Source organism: Vipera berus, assembly GCF_964194415.1.
Source record: "Vipera berus genome assembly, chromosome: 2".
Lineage (NCBI taxonomy): Eukaryota > Metazoa > Chordata > Lepidosauria > Squamata > Viperidae > Vipera > Vipera berus.
The window spans coordinates 270,628,453-270,642,909 of NC_138203.1; the positions used below are offsets into that span (position 1 = coordinate 270,628,453).

The window sequence follows — 14,457 nt, forward strand, 5'->3', positions numbered from 1 at the left end:
TTGCAATCCAAGGGACTCGCAGGAGTCTTCTCCAGCACCATAGTTCAAAGGCCTCAATTCTTTGGCGCTCAGCCTTTCTTATGGTCCAACTTTCACTGCCATACATTGCAACTGGGAAGACCATAGCCTTGACTATACGCACTTTTGTTGACAGGGTGATGTCTCTGCTTTTTAGTGTGCTGTCTAGATTTGCCATGGCTTTCCTCCCCAGGAGCAAGCGTCTTTTAATTTCTTGGCTACAGTCCCCATCTGCAGTGATCTTGGAGCCCAGGAAAATAAAATCTGTCACTACCTCCATTTCTTCCCCATCTATTTGCCAGGAATTGAGAGGGCCAGATGCCATGATCTTGGTTTTCTTAATGTTAAGTTTCAACCCAAGTTTTGCACTCTCCTTCTTCACCCGCAACAAGAGGCTCTTTAGTTCTTCTTCACTTTCTGCCATTAGAGTGGTATCATCTGCGTATCTTAGGTTGTTGATATTTCTTCCGGCAATCTTAATTCCAACTTTTGATTCATCTAGCCCTGCCTTTCTCATGATGTGCTCTGCATATAAGTTAAATAGGCAGGGCGACAGTATACAGCCTTGCCGGACTCCTTTCCCAATTTTGAACCAATCAGTGGTTCCGTGTCCAGTTCTCACTGTTGCTTCTTGACCCGCATATAGGTTTCTCAAGAGACAAATAAGATGGTCTGGTACTCCCATCTCTTTAAGAACTTGCCACAGTTTGTTATGATCCACACAATCAAAGGCTTTAGCATAGTCAATGAAGCAGAAGTAGATGTTTTTCTGGAACTCCCTAGCTTTCTCCATGATCCAGCGTATGTTGGCAATTTGATCTCTAGTTCCTCTGCCTCTTCGAAATCCTGCCTGTACTTCTGATAGTTCTCGATCCACATACTGCTGAAGTCTAGCTTGTAGGATTTTAAGCATGACTTTACTAGCATGAGAAATGAGTGCAATGGTGCGATAGTTTGAACATTCTTTGGCACTGCCTTTCTTTGGAATTGGAATGTAAACTGATCTTTTCCAATCCTGTGGCCACTGTTGAGTTTTCCAAATTTGCTGGCAAATTGAGTGTAGCACTTTTACTGCACTGTCTTTTAAGATTTTGAATAGCTCAGCTGGAATACTGTCACCTCCACTAGCTTTGTTGTTGCTCAGCTTTTCTAAGGCCCACTTCACTTCACATTCTAGGATGTCTGGCTCGAGGTCAGTGACCACCTCATTGTGATTATCAGGGACATTAAGCTCATTCTTGTATAGTTCTTCTGTGTAATTTTGCCACCTCTTCTTAATCTCTTCTGCCTCTGTTAGGTCCCTGCCATTTTGGTCCTTTATCATGCCTATTTTTGCATTAAACGTTCCCTTCATCTCTCCAATTTTCTTGAAAAGATCTCTGGTCCTCCCTATTCTATTGTTTTCTTCTATTTCTTTGCACTGTTCATTTAAGAAGGCATTCTTATCTCTTCTAGCTATTCTCTGGAATTCTGCATTCAATTGGGCATATCTATGTTTTTCTCCCTTGCCTTTCGCTTCCCTCCTTTCCTTAGCTATTTGCAAAGCTTCCTCAGACAGCCATTTTGCTTTCTTGCATTTCTTTTTCTTTGGGATGGTTTTGGTTGCTACCTGTTGTACAATGTCGCGAACCTCTGTCCATAGTTCTTCAGGCACTCTGTCTATCAGATCTAATTCCTTAAATCTATTTGTCACCTCTACTGTATATTCAACAGGGATATGATTTAATTCATACCTGAGTGGCCTAGTGCTTTTCCCTACTTTCTTCAGTTTAAGCTTAAACTTTGCAAGGAGAAGCTCATGGTCTGAGCCACAGTCAGCTCCTGGTCTTGTTTTTACCGACTGTATAGAGCTTCTCCATCTTTGGCTGCAGAGCATATAGTCAATCTGATTTCTGTGATGACCGTCTGGTGATGTCCATGTGTAGAGCCGTCTCTTGGGTTGTTGGAAAAGAGTGTTTGCTATGACCATCGTATTCTCTTGACAAAATTCTATCAGCCTGTGCCCTGCTTCATTTTGTACTCCAAGGCCAAACTTGCCTGTTATTCCAGTTATCTTTTGGCTTCCTACTTTAGCATTCCAATCCCCCATGATGATAAGGACATCATTTTTGGGTGTTAGTTCTATAAGGTGCTGTAGGGCTTCATAGAACCGGTCAATTTCATCCTCTTCAGCACTGGTGGTTGGGGCATAGACTTGGACTACTGTGATATTGAATGGTTTGCCTTGGATTCGAACTGAGATCATTCTGTCATTTTGAGGATTGTATCCCAGTATTGCTTTTCCTACTCTTTTATTGACTATGAAGGCTACTCCATTTCTTCTGAGGGATTCTTGCCCGCAGTAGTATACCTGATGGTCATCTGAATTAAATTCACCCATTCCTGTCCATTTTAGTTCGCTGATACCTAAGATGTCGATGTTCAGTCTTGTCATCTCTTGTTTGACCACGTCCAGCTTTCCTTGATTCATGGATCTTACATTCCAGGTTCCTATGGAGAAAAAATCTTTACAGCATCGGACTTTCCTTTCACCACCAGACACATCCACAGCTGAGCGTCCTTTCGGCTTTGGCCCAGTCGCTTCATTCTTTCTGGCGCTACTAGTACTAGCCCTCTGCTCTTCCCCAGTAGCATATTGGACGCCTTCCGACCTGAGGGGCTCATCTTCCAGCGTCATATCGTTTTGCCTTTTGGTACTGTCCATAGGGTTTTCATGGCAAAGATACTGGAGTGGTTTGCCATTTCCTTCTCCAGTGGATCACGTTTTGTCAGAACTCTCGGCTATGACCTGTCCGTCTTGGGTGGCCCTGCACGGCATAGCTCATAGCTTCATTGAATTACGCAAGCCCCTTCGCCACGACAAGGCAGTAATCCATGAAGGGGTTTCTTATCCTATGTGGTGGTTATTATTATTTTTTTTAGTTTGCTCTACCTTGTTGGGCTGACAGTTGCTGAGAAATTTCACGAACGTTACAAATATTTAGTTTGGCTTCTTGATAGGGAAAAAGTGCATTGGTAAAGCAAATACATGAGTTTATGGGAAGTTTCTGCAAACCCAGAAGTGACTGTTGAGTTGAAGTCCACCTTAGGCGTGAAAGCCAGCTGGCTAACCTTGGGCCAGTCACTCTCTCAGCCCAACTCACCTCACAGAGTTGTGGGGAAAATGGAAGGAGGAAGATGCATTAAATATGTTTGCCACCTTGAGTTATTTGTAAAAAGGCAAGAGATGAGCGAGAGAGAGAGATACCATGTTTTCTCAAAAATAAGATGGTCTTAGTTTTTGCTCCAAAAGACACATTAGGGATTATTGTTGTTATATTTTCCAGTTAGGACTTATATTCGGGGAAATATGGTACTAAATGCATCTGTGGATGAAGATCTTAACTGCAGCTTATTTTGGGGGTGGGTCTTATTTTGGGGGAAACACGGTAGATATAGATGAGAGAGAGAGGTAAATGTTGATTGCAATAAGACCAGGATACAGTAAAAACAAATGTGTCTGAAGCAATTGAATGCTTAGAAAAAGGTTCAACACTGAACAGGAAGTAAGACAAAGAGGTGTGATGTTCTTTGGTTGTTTAATGTACTTGTGGAAAAATAGGTAAGAAACGCTTGTGATCAGTAGATTTGTGTTGTTTGGGAACTTGAATGTGCAGTTATTATTCTGTGCTCAGAAGGAACATACTGGCTGAGAATTCCAATTCTAAATAGTCCTTGATTAATGACCGATCATTCAGTGACCACTCAAATTGAACGGCACTGAATGAGTGGTATGTACAAGCAGTGCTTGTACTTGCGACCCATCTGGCATTCTCATGGCCATGTGATTGTGATTTGGGCGTTCAGTGATTGGTCTGCATTCCAGCCCCTGCAGGGTCACACGGTCACATGATTGCCATTTATCAGTTTCTCACAAGCAAAGTCAATGGGGAAGGCAGCAGGAAGTCAAAAATCACAATTATTTATTTTTTATTATTTTTGGGACTTATATGCCGCCCTATCTCCCGAAGGACTCAGGGCGGCTAACAACAATAAAAGACAATAATACAAATGTTAAAAAAATATTAAACTAACAAGCCCCAATGCTAAAATTAAAAATATTCTATTTAAAAATCCCTATCGTCAGTTCACGTCAGCCTGATGGAAGAGAAATGTTTTAAGACCACGACGAAAGGACCAGAGATCCGGGGCCATCCGGAGCTCAAGGGGAAGTTGATTCCACAGGGCCGGCGCTCCCACAGAGAAGGCCCTCCCCCTGGGGGTCGCCAGCCGACATTGTCTAGCCCACGGCACCCTGAGGAGGCCCTCCCTGTGTGAGCGCACCAGGCGATGGGAAGTCGTTCCTGGCAGCAGATGGTCCTGCAAATATCCCGGGCCTAAGCCATTTAGGGCTTTATAGGTAAGAACCAGCACCTTAAATCTCACCCGGAGGACAACCGGTAACCAATGCAGCTCACGCAGGAGGGGTATAATATGGGAGTATCGGGATGCTCCCATCACAACCCGCGCGGCCGCATTCTGCACCAGCTGGAGCCTCCGGGTGGTCAAGGGCAGCCCCATGTAGAGAGCATTGCAGTAATCTATACGGGAGGTAACGAGTGCGTGAGTGACCGTACGTAGAGCATCTCAGTCCAGATAGGGGTGCAACTGGCACACCAGGCGAACCTGGGCGAATGTCCTCCTGGCCACAACTCCTATATGATCTTCAAAACTGAGTCGTGTATCCAGGAGGACGCCTAAGTTGCGTGCCCTATCAACGGGAGGTAACACCTCCCATAACCAAAGACAGAACCTCTTGGACTAAACGAGATGCCGGTACGTAGAGCCACTCAGTCTTGGCCGGGTTGAGCTGGAGCCTGTTCTTCCCCATCCAGATTCGTACCGCTTCCAGGCAACGGGACATCACGTCGAGGGCATCGCTAGATCGGTTCGGAGTGGATCATATGAAGTCTTCACTTAGTGCCCAAGGTGGAAATGCTGGCATAAAGTGGCATCATGTGTCTTGTACTCAGTGACCGAACAGCTTGTTGATAGAATTTCCAGTTGCAATTAACATGGTTAAGTGAGGATTCCTTGTATTTGCAGTGAACATTAGATAGACTCTACGATGCCATGATAAATATCAGTTTGAACATTTATGTATCAGAAGCCAAGATTGCTTATGTTTCTTTATCATATTTAAATCCTAGCACAATTTGAAGATACTTGGTGGCTTCCTAGATGAGAAAGAAATCCTCTACAGTACAATTCAGCTTAAAAAAAATTACCTCCATGATCACCCCATAAATCAATACAACAATCACACATGCACAAAAGGCACATGAGAGAGAAATGGAATGAATAATGGCAAGTTATACACAGAAGGCAAAAAACTAGATCAAGAACGTAAGTCTTAGTAGAATTTTTATTAAAGGGAGATGTCCGTGGAGAAGCAAATTTTGATAGTTTGTGATCTGTTGCTAAAAGAATGTGGAAAAATTGAACACATCTGTAGGAGAGCATGCTATATAAAAGTTAAGAACAGTGAGAAATATAAGAAGGATGCAGTGGAAATGGGGTGCTTAAATCTGTGTTTTCACACAAACTGGCAGAATGAATGCCTACTGAAGGTGGAATGAAGGCAAAAACGAGTGACTAATATGAAAGAAAGATGTTAAAATGATTTGACAGAGATAATGAGGATCAAATAGCAAAATAAACATTTATTTAAGAGATTTTTATAGCCGCCCATCTTTCAACCAACTCTGGGCAGTTCCCAAGCAAAAACGAAAAGACGTACAAAATCACAATAAAAGTACAACGCTAGACCCATTAAAACTTTAAAAACAATATCAACAACAGACACGAAGCCCAGGGTGATGTGGCCAGATGACATTGATGAGATCTTCAAGAGGAAAAAGATAAGTGTGAAAACCAAAAGGTAATGTGTGAATCTACTGGGGGAAGGGATGATGGTTTGCAAGGATATGGGAAATTTTGTAGAAGTTTTAATTGCATTTTCTCTTATTTCATGCTTTCCATTTCCTTGGCTTACTAGTTCTTCCTTACTTTCTGTGTGGTATGTAATGTTACAACCATGATGGACAGGCTCCATTATGGTCGTGACTTGTCAAGTATCCGCATAACCAGAGTTGAAGGCTTAGCATCTCATCAGAACCTGGAATGGTGTTAACTGTGGTTTTATAGGAGTCAAAAATTGAATGCAAATTCTGGTTGCGTAAATGGCAAGACGGGGCGCGGTGGTTCAGCGGTTAAAGACCCTGATCCCAGGTTTGAGATCTGAGTGCCATGAGATAGGGTGAGCTCCCGTTACTTACTCCAGCTCCTGCCCACCTAGCAGTTTGAAAGCATGCAAATGTGAATAGATTAATAGGTAGGTACCAAGCATTTGATGAGCCTCAGTGTATAGTCACGCTGACCACATGAATATGGCAATGTCTTTGGACAATGCTGGCTCACTCAGCTAGGAAACAGAGATGAGTGCTGCCCCCTAGAGTTGGAAATGACTGGGTAGGGGAAACTTTTACCTTTAAATGCAAGATGGTGGCTGTTTACCATGACATTTTGAGATTTGCCGTCCAAGTATAACAATATGGCAATAGGATGGATTCCTTAGGCTTCACCAATAATAGGGGTTGGAGCAGACATAATTTAACCAGGTTCCTGGCTTAAGATGTCACACAATTAGGGCCAACACAACTCACCTGTGTGCACCTCCCTTCCTGCCTGACATTTAATAAACAATTAATAATATTGCATTCAGTTTCAAGGATGCAGAAATACTTGATCCGTTTATTCAAAACAAAGCAGCGAGAAAAGGAAATTTATAGGAACTCCACTTCTGTCCTCAATTGCTCCTTGAGCCAAGGTAGAATTTTGAAGATGTTGGTGTGGAAATCCCTGGCATGGGAGGAGAGCTCATTTACAGGCTTCGAGCCGCACAACAATGATCTATCGCCTTTGCAAGTGTCAACCACGCTCCAGCTGATCACACCCAGCTACAGAAGGAGAGACAAGATGGAGAAAGAACAATGGCTGTAAAGCTTGATAGACTCCAGTGCAGTGTTTTCCAAACTTGGCAACCTCTTGGTGTGAAAACCTCAACTCCCAGAAATCTGGGAGCACTGGCTGGGGGAGATTCTGGGAGTTGAAGTCCACACATCTTGAAGTTGCCAAGTTTGAAAAACACTGCTCCAGTGAGGAGAAGGCAGAGCTAAGTAGGACATACATATCATTTTGGTTCATCCACCAATATGGCTGCCCATTGTTCTCTCGGGACCCAAAATAATAAAACTGTAAGATGTGTCTTCCCCCTTAACGAATGGTTTTAGGAAATGAGCTTCCAGTTTATATTGGAAGGTTGGTCTGTATGGCTGAGAAGAGGCTGGGTTTGGCTCAAGTAACCACAAACCTGGATGTAACGTAGTCTTCTCTGAATGAGGAGAGGTCCACCAGCGTCACCTGCAACCAAGAGAAGAAAGAAGCTTAGCCAGGGAATTAATTGGCTAGGCCAGGGGTAAACAACCTTGGCTCTTTTATGACTCATGGACTTCAACTCCCAGAATTCCTGAGCCAGCCATGCTGAGGGAAAAGGGAGAGGTTTCCAAGCTGAGCCATGCTGGCTCAAGAATTCTGGGAGTCCACGAGTCATAAAAGAGGCAAGGTTGCCTACCCCTGGGCTAGGCGCAGTCAAGCTCTAAACCTGAATGGTGTACTAGAAGCCGGATCCCCAAACATTTCAGGCATGAAGTAATGAATGAGGAGGGATGGAATGGTTAATGTTCTTCGTCTGATTCCCCACCCCCCACCCCCGGCAAGATTTTATTATAGCCAATCTCAATTAAAGTAGCTTTAGCTTCCTGTGGAATTAATATTTTAGTCGAATCTACCTAATGGGGCTACCGCTCGGCCAAGTCACTTGCTGCTTTGGAAGTTCATATACTTCCTAGAGCTAAAGAGAAGGAATAAGATTTAGGGCCAATTCTCCTTACGTGAACAAACGTTGGGCTCCACTTGCGGATCAGTGCCTCCTGTGCAAAGGAAGTGCTCATTCAACACCTCTAAGATATTTGTAACGTTCTCGTATCGTCTGGCTTTCTCCGCATCCACGTAGCAGTCTATTTTCTGAAGAGAGAGAAATGGAGATGCAGATTTAAGGAAACATCAGACGCATCTTCAGGACCTGAGCCATGTTGGTTGTTGGGAAGCTCTGATAGTTGTAACGGCATCACATCTTGAGGGAGGCAGACTGTGGAAAGATGGCCTGGAGACAGGTTTGCTACTTATGTGACACTGATAGCAGGACTTTGCAATATAGATAGTCCTCGACTTATGTTCACAATTGGGGCTAATAGCAATAGCACTTAAACGTACATACCGTTTCACAGTGTTTTACAGCCCTCTCTAAGCAGTTTACAGAGTCAGCATATTTCCCCACCCCACCCCCAACAATCTGGGTCCTCATTTTACCGACCTCGGAAGGATGGAAGGCTGAATCAACCTTGAGCTGGTCAGGATCGAACAGCCAAACTGCTGGCAGCCAGCAGTCAGCTGAAGTAGCCTACAGTACTGCATTCTAAATCGAACCACCTCAACTAAGGGAGGCAATCATTGATTCATGCCTGATTTTGCAACCTATTTTGCCATGGTCATTAAGCGAATCATGTGGCTGTTAAGTGAATCGGGATTTCCCCATTGATTTCGATGGTTGGAAACCAGCCAGGATGGTCATAAATGGCGATCACGTGGTCCTGGGATGCTGCAAATATCATAAATACATGTCAACTGACAAGTGCTCAGATATTGATCACATGACCAGGGGAATCAGCAGTGGTTTTGTGAGGATTGGTCTGTTTTTTTCAGTGCTGTTGTAACTTTGAATGGTTGTTAAAGGAATGGTCGTAAGTCGAGGACGACCTGTATATGATAAACCTATTATTGGTGCTGAACTGCTAATGATGTAAGTAGCCTCCACTCCAAGTTAGTCCCCTGTTAGCACCTTTTCTCCATTCTTGATCAACACATCTCTCTGGACCAATCCAGTTTTCTGGCCATTGCTATTTTTACAGGTGGTGATGAAAAGAGACGGAATATTTCCAGCATACAGGAGTTCTTTCTCTAGGGAAAAAAAAAACAAGAAACGTAAAGCAGGGTTGAATATTAGTGAGGTATTAATCTATAAAGAAGGGCTGGAGATGGAGAGCTAGGTTTTCAATGGACAAATATGGAATTGGACATGTCTATTTTATCGAAGAGAAGGGTGAGGGGTGACATGATAGCAATGTTCCAATATCTCAGCGGCTGCCACAAAGAAGAGGGAGTCAAGCTATTCTCCAAAGCACCCAAAAGCAGGACAAGAAGCAACGGATGGAAACTAACCAAGGAGAGAACCAGCATAGAACTAGGGAGAAATTTCCTAATAGTGAGACCAATTAATAAGTGGACAACTTGCCTCCAGAAGTTGTGAATCCTTCAACTGGAAGTTTTTAAGAAGAGATTGGGCAACCATTTGTCTGAAATGATATAGGGCAGGGGTAGGCAACCTTGGCTCTTTTATGACTATGCTGACTCAGGAATTCTGGGAGTTGAAGTCCATGAGTCATAAAAGAGCCAAGGTTGCCTACCCCTGGTATAGGGTTTCCTGCCTGAGCAAGGGGTTGGACTAGAAGATCTCCAAGGTCCCTTCCAACTCTGTTATTCTATTAGATATGGTACAAGTCCAATGTCGATGTATTTGAGTTGGCATTCCAGTGTTTCTCAAACTTGGCAACTTTCAGATGTGTGGGCTTCAACTCTCAGGATTCCTCAGTCAGTAAAGCTGGCTAGGGAATTCTGGGAGTTGAAGTCCGCACATCTGAAAAGTTGCCAAGGCTGAAAAACACTACATTAAACCTTCATCCTGCTTCCTCTCGTGTTCCCAAGATGTTACCTAATCAGTAAATCTGGGGGGGGGGGGAAACCCAGCAATGAGCAGCAAAACAGGAGTGTAGTCTCGAATCTAGGTACATAGTTCCACAGGCAGTAAAATTAATTTAATGCACCTCATTGTAGCAAACCTTGGATTTAATGGACATACTAGAGCAGTGGGCCCCCAACCTTTTGGGCACCAGGGACCAGTTCATGGAGTGAGGACTAGAAGAAATATGGTTTCGTACAGTGCCTGCATCTTTTGGATGAGGCTTCACTTGTTTGTCTGGCCTGGTTTCAGGCGTGCTGGGGACCGGTGCCAGTCTATGGACTAGGGGGGTTGGGAACCTCTATACTAGAGCACAATGGACATCACTGGTGGCTGGAGGAAGTCAAGTGAGAGAAGGCACTGGGAAAATGGCAGAGAGGGGAAGGCTGATGGGATATATTGCATTGGATCAATGGCAATGATGACAGCTGTGAGAAGAGGGAATAAAGGAGGGAGAGGGAGAGAGGGAGAGGGAGAAACAGAGAGGGAGGGAGAAACGGAGAGGGAGGGAGAGGGAGAGAGAGAGGGAGGGAGAGAGAGGGAGGGGGAGAGGGAGGGAGAGAGAGAGGTAGGGAGAGAGAGGGAGAGACAGAGGGAGAGACAGAGGGAGAGACAGAGAGGGAGGGAGAGGGAGAGGGAGAGGGAGAGGGAGAGGGAGAGAGGGAGGGAAAGGGAGAGGGAGGGAGAGAGAGAGGGAGGGAGAAGGAGGGAGAGAGAAAGGGAGAGAGAGGAAGAGAGAGGGAGAGGGAGGGAGAGGGAGAGAGGGAGGGAGAGGGAGGAAGAGAGAGAGGGAGGGAGAGGGAGGGAGAGAGGGAGAGGGAGGGAGAGAGAGAGGGAGAGACAGAGAGGGAGGGAGAAGGAGAGGGAGGGAGGGAGAGAGAGAGGGGGGGATAAAACACCCCAGGCTTACTCTATTCATTCTTCCTGTTATTAAACACTACATTTAAAAGACATTCGGTTTTAATGGACACTAGTCCATTAAATCAAGAGTTATAATTCATAACTAGGAATGGCTAAGGGAGAGACAGTTTGATCTAGCACCAGGCTAGAAACCAGGAGACCATGAATTCTAGTCCCACCTTAAGCAGGAAATCTGGCTAGGTGACTTTGGGCCAATCACCAGGAGATTGTGAATTCTAGTTCCGCCTTAGGCATGAAAGACATCTGGGTGATTTTGGGCCAGACCCGCTGTTACTGTACAGTGTTTTCCCCCAAAATAAGACCCAACCGGGAAATAAACCCTAGCATGAATTTTCAGGACGCTTGTAATATAAGCCCCACCCCAAAAATAGACCCCAGTTAAGATCATCAGCTAGACCAGGGGTAGGCAACCTCGGCTCTTTTATGACTTGTGGACTTCAACTCCCAGAATTCCTGAGCCAGCATGGAGTTGAAGTCCATGAGTCATAAAAGAGCCAAGGTTGCTTACCCCTGAGCCAGACAGACGCATTTAATAGCATATTTCCCAGAATACAAGCCCTAACCGGAGAATAAGTCCTAATGCATCTTTTGGAATAAAAATTAATATAAGACCTGGTCTTATTTTCAGGGAAACACAGATAGTTAGGTTCAGGCAACAAACCGGTTGATCAATTCCTGTTGCAACCAATGGATCAACATTTAGTTGATCCTTCCCCCAACAAAATGGCAGAGCCTCGTGGGGAAAAACAAAAGGAAGTTGGGGCAGGGGCAGAAGCAACATTAAAAATGTTTGTTGTGCCTACTGAGAATTGAACACTTAGCTTTCTTCTTACCATGATCCTTACACGTGGTTTGTGGATGTGGCTTTCTCAGAATCCGAGTGGTTTCTAATGTACATGGAAGGCAGACCGGCCTATAGGAAGGGGTTATCAAAAAGGGCAGTGATCGTTATAATATCATCTTATAATCAGGGATATGCACAAAACAGAAAAAAAATCTTTTGCTTCAAGTCACTTTTTTCAATGCCGTGGTAACTGTGCTGGACCAAATTGTAGCCTGTTTAGAATTAAGAACTGTGTTAGAGTATTTAGCATTTACAGGGTTAATACAGCACCCTTAGTAGCATTGTATGTAAGAACATGTAGCATTTACAGGTTAAACGTTATTTCCTCAAGAGATGCCTTATGGGAATTGTAGTCTAGCTGTTTAGTGAATACCATGCTTACTAGTTAAGTGGGTGAAGTTTAGAGATTTTTATGGCAGAACTTCTGGGCTTTTGTCTTTGTTCTACATCTCTTCACAAAAGCAAGCAAGGTCCGAAACAACATGGGTAAATTTACCTTCAATCTTTTACACTGCCAGGAGGGACAGATATGCTTATGATTGGATGAGCTTATCAGCAAACATAAGTCTGCCTAGGATTTCTGATCAATAAAAGTCTGTTTAAAACCATTCTGCAGAGTTTATGCTACTTGGATCATTAATTATAAAGTATTTTAATTCATGTTCCACGATAGTACCTTTGAATGGTACTATAGTACCTTTGAAAAGTTGTAAGTCGAGGACTATCTGTATTGAAGATTGCCAAGAAGTTAAAGAGAGCAAGGACAGATGCATTGCCCCTAGCATAGGCCATTCTGAGTGCTGTCTACCACCTTCCCTACAGAAATTCAGGTAGTCCTCAACAAACCACACTTCATTTAGTGACCATTCAAAGTTACAACGGCACTGAAAAAAAGTGACACTGACCCTCATCTCCTTTCAACTCACCTTGCAAAAGATGGAAGGTCCCTTTTGAGTTTGACCAGGGCAGCATCAAAATCATACATCTCTGGGGTATCCTTATTTTGTACATTCTGACTATTGTAATCTGGGTGGTGTCGGATTTCAGCTACTGCAAAGTTGGTTGTTCCTAAAGAAGAGACAGAGACAATGAGAACTTCCTGGAAGCCTTCACAGATGATGGAGGCTATTGTAATAACGGAACCATGGTAAATGTTAAACCAATGGTCCCAAAACTTTCTGGCTCTGTGGACCGGCAATGGTGGAGAGAGACGGGATAGTTTTGAGCGCATGCGTGCTGCTTGCACAAATGCAGATTTGCACATTCACGCACTCACTTGCAGCTTTTGTGCCCCAGTTCCTAATGGTCCATAGACTGATACCAGGCCACAGACCAGGGTTGGGGACTCCTGTGTTAAACCATCATGACCTACCGTTAATGGCACAAGAACAAAGCAGTCAAGTCTTTTTTTACCAGTTAATAATCTACTTCTTCTGCTTTTTAGAAGGCCAGATCCTGAAGTTGAAACCAAAATACTCTGGCCATCTAATGAGAAGGAAGGACTCACTGGAGAAGCCTAACGCTGGGAAAGGTTGAGGGCAAGAGAAGAAGGGGACGACAGAGAATGAGGTGGCTGGATGGAGTCACTGAAGCAGTAGGCGTGAGCTTAAATAGACTCCAGAAGATGGTAGAGGACAGGAAGGCCTGGAGGAACGTTGTCCATGGGGTCAAGATGGGTCGGACACGACTTCGCAGCTAACAACAAAAATCTACTTCTTCTTCTTTCTATCTTCATGCCCCTGTTAGAATTTGGCTTACCAAGGATGACACTGATATCTTCGATTCCATTAACCCTGGCCAAACAGTGGGCAGCTGTCAAGATGTATCGGTCAGAGACAATGACTCCCTTGCAAATTTCTTGCTGTGTTTCCTAAAAGTTAGACGTGAAAATTCATCCTGTGATCATGGAGAGCAGCAGCTGCCTTACCTTCAAACAGTGCTTCTCAATGTAAGCAACTTGAAGATGTGTGGACTTCAACTCCCAGAATCCCCCAACCAGCGTCTTCAAGTTGCCAAATTTAAGAAACGCAGAGTTGGACCTTAGAACCAACCCACAATCACAGAAAGTAACAAAGTCAGTTAAGGAAAACAAATCAGATCCCATAAAACTTTGCTATCTGGATGGCATTTTTACTAATGGGCTCCTTCTTGGGCGTGCCACAATATTATCTTGTGTTGGTGAAGCATGAACAAAGTGCCTTCTGCCAGACATTCCGTTGCTATGCCGTTATCGGCAAAATTCTGCATTTGAAATATTGGAATAAGGGGTTCTTGGTGTTCTCTGAGCAATGTTTCATTACCCTAACTAGGTAATATCATCAGTGCCAGTAGTCTTACTGTCTACCACCACGATTACTAGCACTGATGATATTACCAAGTTAGGGTAATGAAACATCTGCAAACAAACAACCAAACTCAGACAGCATCAAGGACCCTTCATTTCACCCTTGAGCTATAAATATTCTCCTTGTTGCTGGAATTGGGTATGTCTAATTTAAATTGCTGGAATTGGGTATGTCTTGTCTAATGAAAAGGGACGCGGTGGCTCAGTGGGTTAGGATGCTAAGCTTGTTGATCAGAAGGTCGGCAGTTTGACGGGTCGAATCCCGAGTGCCGCATAACAGAGTGAGCACCTGTTACTCGTCCCAGCTTCTGCCAACCTAGCAGTTCGAAAGCACGTAAAAATGCAAGTAGAAAAATAGGGACCGCTACAGTGGGA

The 14,457-nt window shown here is 44.1% G+C and overlaps 1 protein-coding gene across 1 annotated transcript in view; it reads right to left on the reverse strand.

Moving 5' to 3' along the window:
* Positions 1 to 5,478: 5,478 nt before the first annotated feature.
* LOC308662976 (complement factor B-like) overlaps positions 5,479 to 14,457 on the reverse strand; it is a 43,191-nt gene continuing 34,212 nt past the window's right edge. The window contains exons 11-17 of the mRNA XM_081319120.1: positions 13,497 to 13,608; positions 12,665 to 12,806; positions 11,728 to 11,807; positions 9,017 to 9,135; positions 8,010 to 8,142; positions 7,430 to 7,479; positions 5,479 to 7,016 (exon numbers count right to left, since the gene is read on the reverse strand). Coding sequence (XP_081175246.1) covers positions 6,843 to 7,016; positions 7,430 to 7,479; positions 8,010 to 8,142; positions 9,017 to 9,135; positions 11,728 to 11,807; positions 12,665 to 12,806; positions 13,497 to 13,608 — 810 coding nt within the window. The 3' untranslated portion in view covers positions 5,479 to 6,842. The remainder of the gene's footprint in view (positions 7,017 to 7,429; positions 7,480 to 8,009; positions 8,143 to 9,016; positions 9,136 to 11,727; positions 11,808 to 12,664; positions 12,807 to 13,496; positions 13,609 to 14,457) is intronic.